Raw genomic sequence first — 9,598 nt, 5'->3', positions numbered from 1 at the left:
TGTCTCCCCAGCCTGGGCTGGCTGGCAGAGTCCATTCCAGTCCAGGCCCGGATCCATCCCTCCAGGATCGCGCCGCCTGCCCGAAGTTCGCCTCTCCCTCTGACGCACTTTAAAGAGTCTCCCCCTTGAACCTGCGGGCGAGTAATAGCGACCAATCATCAAGCCATTTACCAGGCTTCAGAGGAAGCTGTTTATGTGATCCTGGCACTAATTAGGCTCATGAACTAACAAATCGTTTGCACTACTCCGGGCAGAGGGACCCGATCGCCTCCGCAGCCGCTGCCTCCTCCTCCATGGATTGCCACCGCTGGACTTCGTAGGGGCCGCCGCAGAGGGGGGAGAGGGGGAGAGAGGTGGGGAGGGGGAGGCAGAACTTCGCCCAGCAACTTTTCCGCGGTGAGCGAGCCAGTCCAGCTGAGAGGCTGCACTGCTCGCCTCCCTCCCGGGCGCTCGCCCCTTTATGCGGCTGGCCGCCTCGCCTACCCGCGGCTGCTTGCCCGCTCGGGATCCAGGGGGGCTGAGCGCCCCGATCGCCTCTCCGGGAGCCCGGCGACGAGGAGGAGGAAGAGAAGCGCCGCTGCCACTCCGCCCAGAGGCCAACTCGCCGGGCGCCCGGTCGCCAGGATGTTCCAGCCCACCCCCAAGCGCTGCTTCACCATCGAGTCGCTGGTGGCCAAAGACAGCCCTGCCCTGCCCGCCTCCCGCGCCGAGGACCCCATCCGGCCGGCGGCGCTCAGCTATGCCAACTCCAGCCCTATGAACCCTTTCCTCAACGGCTTCCACTCCGGCGGCCGCGGCGTCTACTCCAACCCGGACTTGGTCTTCGCTGAGGCCGTCTCGCACCCGCCCAACCCCGCCGCCGTGCCCGTGCACCCCGTGCCCCCGCCCCACGCCCTGGCCGCCCACCCGCTGCCTTCCTCGCACTCCCCGCACCCGCTCTTCGCCTCGCAGCAGAGGGACCCGTCCACCTTCTACCCCTGGCTCATACACCGCTACAGATACCTGGGGCATCGGTTCCAAGGTAAGGACCGGCCGGGGGGCGCCCGCCCCAATGCACCCGGGACCCCCTCTTGCAATTAGTGCAGGGGGTGATCCTTGAGATCTGCCCTGGAAATCCCCCATTCTCTCAAAGGGAGCAAGGGAGACCCCCCCTTTTCCAAAGGCTGGGAGGGGGGAGAGAACGAAAATAGAGGTGGGCTGAACGTGGAGTTGGGGGGGGGGAGATCTTTCTGAAATATAGGAAGCCCCTGAGCTCCGCAAAGAATCGGAGGCGGCTTCTTCAGAGTAAGCTACTCACTGTTCTTCTCAGGGTGTTAACTTGGCAAATCTACACTGCAGGGCTGGTTGAGTGGAGGCAATGTCTGTTTTGAGGTAGCAACCCTTGGCCGTTGCGGTCTTTAGAAACACCCCCCCCCCCGTCCTGCCCAGCCCAAGAAGTCAGGGAGATCGGTGTGGATTGGCGTCGGTGTCTTTAGGATGGGGTCTCCCCATGTCACTCGCGATCGAGCTAAAATACATGCCCCAACCATGGAGTGGAATAGAAAACTCCCCTCTTTCCAGGAACTGTACCGAGCAAACGTCTCTCTAGAAAAACAGAGCTGAAGGACCATTAAAAGGGGTAGAGGGAAGAGAAGGGAGAAGCCAGTGAAGGCGGCCTACTATCCATTTATTCGTACTGTTAATGATAATTTCACTGCTGAATTTCTTCCTTAACCATGGCAAAGGCTTCGTTTGGTGTATGAGGTCTTCTTCTGCAGTGGGTTTACGTGGACTCAAAGGTCTAAGCGTGCCCTGGAAAGCTGCTAGACAGGCCAGAGGAAAGGGGGTGGAAGGTCGCGGAGAAGTCCCATTTTCAGTTTTGGTTTTCTTGTGCACACTCCGCCGTCTCCGCATATTTCTTGGAGTTAAGTCCCATTGCAGCCTTTCAAAGGTGGAGAGAGAGAGAGACTCTCTCAGTCCCCATTAAGTCCTTCTGAGTAGAGAACAGTCTGGGTCCCCACTTCTCTCCCTTCGCCATGGAGGTTGCGGAGTGTCCTTGTGCTCTGGTTTGGCTCCTTTACCTCGACGTACGTCCTCTTCCCCGGAAGCTGGAGCTTCTCCAGAAAGCCTGACAGAAAGATTAGGAAAATGATTCTTCGCAATCGCTTCCTGCGCTTCACTTTCCCTCCGTTCACACGGGTCAAAATCACACACACACAGCACAAAAGGGAAAGATCAGAACGGAACTGATGATACGATCATTGGCTCCTTCACCTTCCTTGCAGGTGTGAGAGGGAAGCGCTTGGCTTGGTGGGTACTTCTGGAAGGCCAAAAGCTGCAAAGAGATTTGAAGGTTGCGCAAAAAAAAGAAAAAAAAAAGAAAAAAAAGGAGGAGGTTAACAATCAAGGCACTGGCCCGACGAAATGTAGACGTGTAATTTTATATGCTATACTATACTATACAAAATTACACGTCTACATTTCGTAGGGCAAGTGCTATATTTACTATATATATAGTATAAAACCCAAACATTTTTTAAAAAATACATTTTAAAAAATCACCCATTCTTATTTCACTTCGTTTACTAGACTTAAAAAAATAAAATCAGGAAATAATTTCGAGGAAGGAAAAAAAAGTCCCTGATTATTTCAGATTGGATACTCAGAATGGTTCCCGAGAAAGGGGACGACAGAGGAGGGAGCGAGTAGATGATAATGATGATGATTGCTGTAACCCCTCCGTGGAAAATTATGGGTTTCAGTCACCCAGTCATTTTTTCCCCTTGTCCTGATCAGCTTGTTGAAGGGGGCCAATGAAAAGAAGGGATTCGCCCTGCTGTTGGGCTGCCTCCCCTGCCTGACTGAGGCTTCGATCCTATACACGCTTTCCTGGGAGCACAATGGGACTTACTTCTGAGTAGACATGCCTAGGATTGGGCTCTGAAACAGCTGCCAATATCGAAAAGCAAAAAGAGAATTCTGGGGACGGGGCCAGTAGTTGATAGATAGGGAAGGCAGGGATGTGGGGGGGGGGGTGTGTGGAGGAGAATGAGACCCCCTTCTTTTCTTTTTTTTAAATCCACAGTCGGATTCGTTCCCCTGGTTGTTGTTAAAGGCCACTCTTGCTCCTGAAAGTTTCAAGACGGACTATAGAGGCAGAGGTAGCCACCCTCCACGCTACGATTTCCCAACCCGGTAGTTGGGTTTGGTTTAAACTCGGAGAGTAAGGAGAACTTGGGCTCTGAACCCGGAGAGATCCCCTATGCAAAAGAGGGTCAGGTCGCCTGGAAAACTGGAACCAATTCCCTGGTGGTTCCCCCATATCTGAATAATGATGGGATTAAGTTGCTGGTGAGGTGAGCCCCCCCCTTAATCTGGAGCAGGCTGTTTTCAATGCCTACCTAAACTGTACTCGGAGTAGCCAATGTGGATTTAGCTCTTGGTGGATTTCTTCCTTGGGCGTCAGGGTGATAGAAAATGTGGTTCGTTTCGTTCTGTTCTCGGTTCCTGCACCCATTTCCCTTCCTCCCCCCGACTGGAGAGAACTTAACACACCGTGTAAGGAAAGGGAGTCCCGTCGACATGGATGAGACTTGCTCCCAAGTAAAGTGCAGAGCGGGGCAGGCCTTGAGCCAGCGGGGAGACGCGTCCCCCTCGACCCTCTCCTTAGAGCTGAGGAGGTTTGGGATATGGATTTAGGGCACAGTCCTAGGCGTGTCTACTCAGGAGTAAGCCCCACTGTGTCCAGTGGGACTTGCTCCCAGGAAAGCGTATTGCAGCCTTATCTGGGTGCTTCTGTCTCGCATGCAGGCAATGAAACCAGCCCGGAGAGCTTCCTCTTGCACAACGCACTGGCCAGGAAACCCAAAAGGATCCGCACCGCCTTCTCCCCGTCCCAGCTGCTGAGGCTGGAGCACGCCTTCGAGAAGAATCACTACGTCGTCGGCGCCGAGAGGAAGCAGCTGGCGCACAGCCTCAGCCTCACGGAAACTCAGGTAAGGAGAGCTCGGAGGAGGCCTCTTCTCTCCAGGCCGCAGGCTCCTCGCGCGGAAACTTTCACGTGTGGAAGGGCTGGATGATGAACTGTCTGCCGGGAGGAGAAGCCGGCTACTGTCTCCTTGCCTGGACGAGCCTTTTCAAGCTCCAGTGCAGTCTGCAACTCATCAGAAAGTCTTGTGGAGTATTTTACTCAAGAGCACTTAGGGGTGTGTGTGAGTGAGAGAGCGAGCGAGCGAGGGAGAGAGCGAGAGTGTAAAATTGTGTGTAAAATTTACACTGCGTTTAAAACACACAAAGACACACACACAGTGTGTAAAACTGTAGTAGAATGTGTCTCATTTAATTCTAGCCACAATGATAGGATTCGATCCTCTTAACATCGCCCGGCTGCTTAAGGCTCCCATCCTATAATACTTCCCTGGGATTAAGCCCCATGGGACACAATGAAATTTACTTTTGAGTAGACATGCACAGGATTGTGCTCTAACTGGCTTCCTATCTGGATTGTCTGCCGGGGATGATCAGGGCCACCTTTCCAGGCGAAGGAGCAAACAGCGTAATGATTTTTTTTAAAAAAATCTGGTATATTTCAGTTTTTCAAGAACGAATGGGCCTTCTTTGGTGAAAACGGTTCTCTCGATTTCTGTGAATTTACTCCTCGTCAGTTGGGCGACTGTGCCGTACAAAAGGGGGTGTTTGTTTTGCTGCTTAGGGGGCAGAGACTTAGCTTGGAAAAGGAGTGTTGTGTCTTTTTTTCTGGACAGCCATAAAACAGGGAGTGAGATGACTCCACTCTGAAGAGCAAGTGAGCGCAGGAGCAAAGTTTTGCATTGTTTCTCCCCCCCCCCTCGTTTGATTTGAAATTTGCAGCCTGAATGTGGAGTATCTCCCCTCTCCCCTTCCTGTGTCTAACTCGCTCCGTTTACACCAAAGCGATTGGTTTAAGTCCATTCAGACAGCAGGAGCATTTGCTGCAAGGCAGAAGGTCCCCAGTATTTCGATGGCATTTAGAATCTCTAAAGCAACGAGGATCCGGCTGTTGGGTGCGATTGGCTGGCGCCGACCCCCCCCCCCCAATCCCCTCGCAGTTCAATACGACTCCCAAGGAAGACTGAATTGTGTACTTCGCGGCTCGACCCAGCTCAAGCCTGTTGTGGATCTTGTTGTTTGTGTGTCGATTTCCTCGACCAAATCGTGTTGCTTTCGAAGATCTGCCGAGGGCAACCTGGGGTGTTCCGTTGACCTTCGTGGCAATCGTGCCAACCAAGTCGAATAAGGGCTGGCCGAGAGTGGGAGGGGGGGTTCGCGTTCAAAAGATGGAGCAGAGGGCAATTCGTAGGGAAGAATGGCGTCGCTTGACAGTCGTCCAGACGAGACTGGGTTGTTTGCTTGAAGAGGATGATCCATTGTGTTAAGAGTGTGTCTACAATGCTCTCTACACTTTCCTGAGAGTAAGCTCCATTGACTATAGTAGGACTTACTTTTGAGTAGTCATGCCTAGGATTTGGCGTTGTGTGTGTGTGTGTGTGAGAGAGAGAGATTAAATTCATCTTCACGCCCTGCCTGCGAGGTGGCCCAGCTGCCCTAGTGTCTGTGGCATCTTTTGAACCAGATGGTTGCTTCGGGTTGTGCAGACTTTCCGATTGCGGCGACGGTGGTTGTTTTTGCGAGGGCTTCTTCCCCATCTCTTTCCTTCTCTCCCCCCTCCCCCCATTTTTTCAGGCTTTGTTGCCGTCACCCCTCAAAGAACCTCGATAGCCTTTTCAGGCGTCCTTCTCTGTCCAAAAGTCTAAGGAGACTTGGAAGGGAACATTCTCTCCTGAGCGCTCTGGCTCGTATGTAAGGGAAATGCGGGGGGGGGGGCGAGAGAGAGAAAGAGAAAAGGGGGGAGAATAAGCACAGCTTTGGTTCAAACTTCCCAGTAAACAGTAACGTTCTTTGGTCGGATTAAGTTGTTACACTTTTTCCCCCCTTCGCCCCCATCCCTTCTTGCCTTTCTTTGGGGCGGAGCGCGGGGGGGGGAAGCCTGAAAGAGGCTGGACCTTTTGTTTTAAAATGTCTCTCCGCACAAAACGCCAATAAATGGATCGCGGCTTTGATGAGGTTCGCGGAACAAGGGGCTGGTCACAGGCTGATTTCCACCGGCAAAGAGTATTTAAGGTGGTCTTTGTCCCTGCTGATTCCGAAGCTGGTCGGGGTCTATTGTGGCGGTGTCAGGCCCCCCAGCCCCCTGCAAAACGAGCTCCCCTTTGGAGATCGGCCTGGAGAAATGAACCGTCGTCCCCTTCAATTAGCAAACTGAAAAGCGAATTAAGCTCAGCCCTTGTTCCCCGCTCCGGCTATTTAAAGGGGAGCCTTTTTTTTGGCCGAGAGGAGGGAAATGCAGCCGGGGTGTCGGGAAAGGGGCGTCTGGCAGCCAAGGGCTTCTGAAGGGGCAGCGAAGCGGGTTAAAGGAGCTGATTAAAACGGGCCCGTTCTCGGATTTGACGCCTTCCCTTCTGTGCAGGGCCTTTATCAGGCCGTTTCAGGCCCCATCAGGGCAGAAACTGGGTGTTGTTTTTTTTTAATTTAAAAAAAAAATGGTGTTTACCTTTGGCCGCAGAGAGGAGTGTGTGTGTGCCTCTCTCTTTGGAGATAACTTCGGGATCAATACAACCTGTCATGAAATGACTGGCAGGGTCAGCTGCTTCGGTTTAATTCAGATTTGGGAGACCCAAAGCAAATGTACTGGGGCTTCCTCCCCCAACCACCACCCTCCCTCCTTCGCTTTCCCCTCCCTTCCGAAGGTGGCTGAAGGGCTTCCCTGTTGGCCACGTCGGGGTCAGTGTCACCAAACCAACCCCCCACCCCTGGAAAAGTGTCTCTCTTTCGACACCAGAGGCCTCCCTACATTTATTTGGGAGAAGACGCAGAATTCGAACCTTCATCTTCATTAACTGATAACTCCTTCCCTTCCCCCCCCGCCACGTTTTAGAGCCCTTCAGTTTCCCTTTTAGAAAAAATTTTTAATTAAGGGTGAATAGGCCCCTCCTCCCCCTTTAAAAAGATCTTTCTAAATTAACCTGCATGCGCTCTTCAGAAGAATCCAGACGCTCCACCCCCCTGAAGGAATTCAGCTCGTGTGTGTATATGGTGATCGCCTCTATATTTAAAAGGGGAAAGTGTGTACAGTATATAATAATGCAATATTCAGAATAGATGTGCCTAGCTCAAGCTAGGCAGGAGACGCAGACACCACACACAGGCGCGATTCAGACGTACATGAAACACGCGTGTGAAGACCCAGTGATCCGGAGAAATAAGAGATCTCTTTCTCTCTCTCTGTCACACACGCACACCCCTGTAGTGTAGGAAACATCTGGAGACAGCGTTCACTTCTATAGGGAAGCAATAGCAGCCATCGTACTAGGTAATACATGTTTATGTATATAACCGATGTATAGCCACGATTGCCGTACGTGGAGCAACTGTGTGTGTGCGTGTGGCATATGCAAATCACACAGACACACAAAATAATCCTGGGCTTCTATCCCCACTGATCACAGTTCCTTTCTGAAAGTAGATAACGTGTGCAAAGTGCACTTAACCATACTGTTGGTTTGGGTCTACAGAAACACAGAGGACTGTGGAGAGATGCGCCTGGAAGTGAATCTAGGAGTCTGTTTGATCTCGATTCTAAGCCCCGTTTGCATGAAACCAAGTTTCACTTGACAATCACGGAATTCTCCTCTTAGATCAACGCCTTTGGGAACGGGTACAGGGCTTCAGAGCCCCATTATAGAATAAGCTCCATTTAAATCAGCGAGCCTTGCTTCCCAAGAACATAGTTAGGTCTGGTGGTTAGCGTATAACTTGGTAACGAGTTAGATGTGCGATTGCTCTGACCATAAAACACTTATTTTTCCAGCATTCGCACTGACTTTAACCCATTTCTGCCCAGCCCACAGGTGTACACATTTGATCCCTATTGTGTATATGTAACGGTGGGCAGAAATGGCTTAATGGAACTGTTTTGGAGAAAATGCATGGCAAGCTGCAGGCTCCGTACAATGTACACATATAGTACTTGTATTTGACGCCCATCTACAACCAGATCCCCGCTTCATTTACCTGTTAAATTTAAAATCCGATGTCGTAGTGCGATCCACTGAGGACTTGAGACGAAGTGCTTGAATAGACTGGCACCATGACCCTCCTAAACGATTTTCCTTGGACATGAGCCCTATTGATTTCAGGTGCAATTTAATGCCACAAATGAGTTTAGAATCGGGGTGAAAAGCTGCAATCCTAAATTGAAATCAATGGGGGCATGTTTCCAAGGGCTCTGTTTAAAATCGCGGATTAGCCTTAAACCCCAGTTACTGCGGCTTAACTGAGTTGTAGAGGAGGCAGGCGGTGGGCTCCCGCAAAGTCAATGGGGCTGCCTTTGATCTGAACTCTGCCTTTCCAACCCAATCAATAAGAAGTCCATTAATTTCTATGGAATTTTCTTCCTAGTAAGCGTGCAAAGGATCGCAACCCAAACTGTCTCAGATTTCTGTATGTTCAGCTCCCCTTCACTCACTCACTCTCAGAGTTGCTGTGATTCTAAGGCGGTAGTAGTTTATAGAATTCATCCTTACTTGGGAGTCAGTTCCACTGAACTCCGTGCGAGCAGTGAACATGTATAGGAGAGTGGGCGAATAATTATTTGCGAATGCCCAGTCCCGAGCACGTTTACCCAAAGTAGGTCCCATTGATTCAGGTGGGCCTTAAAGTTTTAGTTTGTCTGCATATTTACTGGAAAAGAAATTTCACTGAGTTCATGCTCCCACGAAAGGATTAAGGAATCTTCACATAAGTGAGTAGTAGTGGCCTGTTCCAGCCTTTATGTGTGGTGTTGGGTGAGAATACAGACTTGAACTGTGTGTTTGTGTGTGGGATTCTGCTCTATGATGGACTTCATACAAAAAGTGTATAATATGAAGAAACTCACGGGGAGGGGGGAGGGTTCGGATCAGTTCCGAAGTGGCGTGTCTCTCTAGGGGCTGGTGGCCTCCTAATAGGCTCCCCGCCCCAGCACATCTCTTAAAAGTGCACACACAAAAGGGGCACTCAATCCAGGCAGCACATAGATTTGATTTGTTTCCCCACCCCCTTTGGGAGTGTCTGCAGGGAGCTAACAGCAGCCTGTGTTTCCCCCTCCCTAGGTAAAAGTTTGGTTTCAGAACCGACGGACAAAGTTCAAGAGGCAGAAGTTGGAAGAAGAGGGTTCAGACTCGCAACAGAAGAAAAAGGGGACTCATCATATTAACCGGTGGAGAATCGCCACCAAACAAGCCAGCCCGGAGGAGATCGACGTCACGTCGGATGATTAAAGCAGCATCTCGGTTTTAAAAGACAAATCAAGACAAGAAGCAGCAGCAGCAAACTCCAGGCTGGCACTGATAGACTTTTTCCAAGAACAGCGCAAGTGTTCAAAGGCTCCTCCTGACAACCCCAGGAAAGTGAGTGGCGTGGCAGGGCGAGAGGGACAAGAGACCGGCTTGAGTAGGGCCATTCTCCTTTAGAGAGGCGGCTGAGAAGGGCCAGAGCCAGCAGGCCAGCTAGCCAGAAGTCAGTCCAAAACCGTGGCCTTTTG

The 9,598-nt window shown here is 51.3% G+C and overlaps 1 protein-coding gene across 2 annotated transcripts; it reads left to right on the top strand.

Moving 5' to 3' along the window:
* Positions 1-624: 624 nt before the first annotated feature.
* EMX2 (empty spiracles homeobox 2) lies at positions 625-9,335 on the top strand. Of its 2 annotated transcripts, XM_066621987.1 has the most exons (3): positions 625-1,021; positions 3,790-3,974; positions 9,168-9,335. In XM_066621987.1, the coding sequence occupies exons 1-3, from the start codon at positions 625-627 to the stop codon at positions 9,333-9,335; spliced, it is 750 nt and encodes a 249-aa protein (XP_066478084.1). The 2 variants fall into 2 exon arrangements, with proteins under 2 accessions (XP_066478084.1, XP_066478085.1); XM_066621988.1 differs by lacking the exon at positions 3,790-3,974 and having other exon boundaries at positions 9,168-9,271.
* Positions 9,336-9,598: the final 263 nt, after the last annotated feature.

This window comes from Tiliqua scincoides, chromosome 3, assembly GCF_035046505.1.
Source record: "Tiliqua scincoides isolate rTilSci1 chromosome 3, rTilSci1.hap2, whole genome shotgun sequence".
NCBI lineage: Eukaryota > Metazoa > Chordata > Lepidosauria > Squamata > Scincidae > Tiliqua > Tiliqua scincoides.
This window is presented reverse-complemented; position numbering and strand designations above follow the sequence as displayed.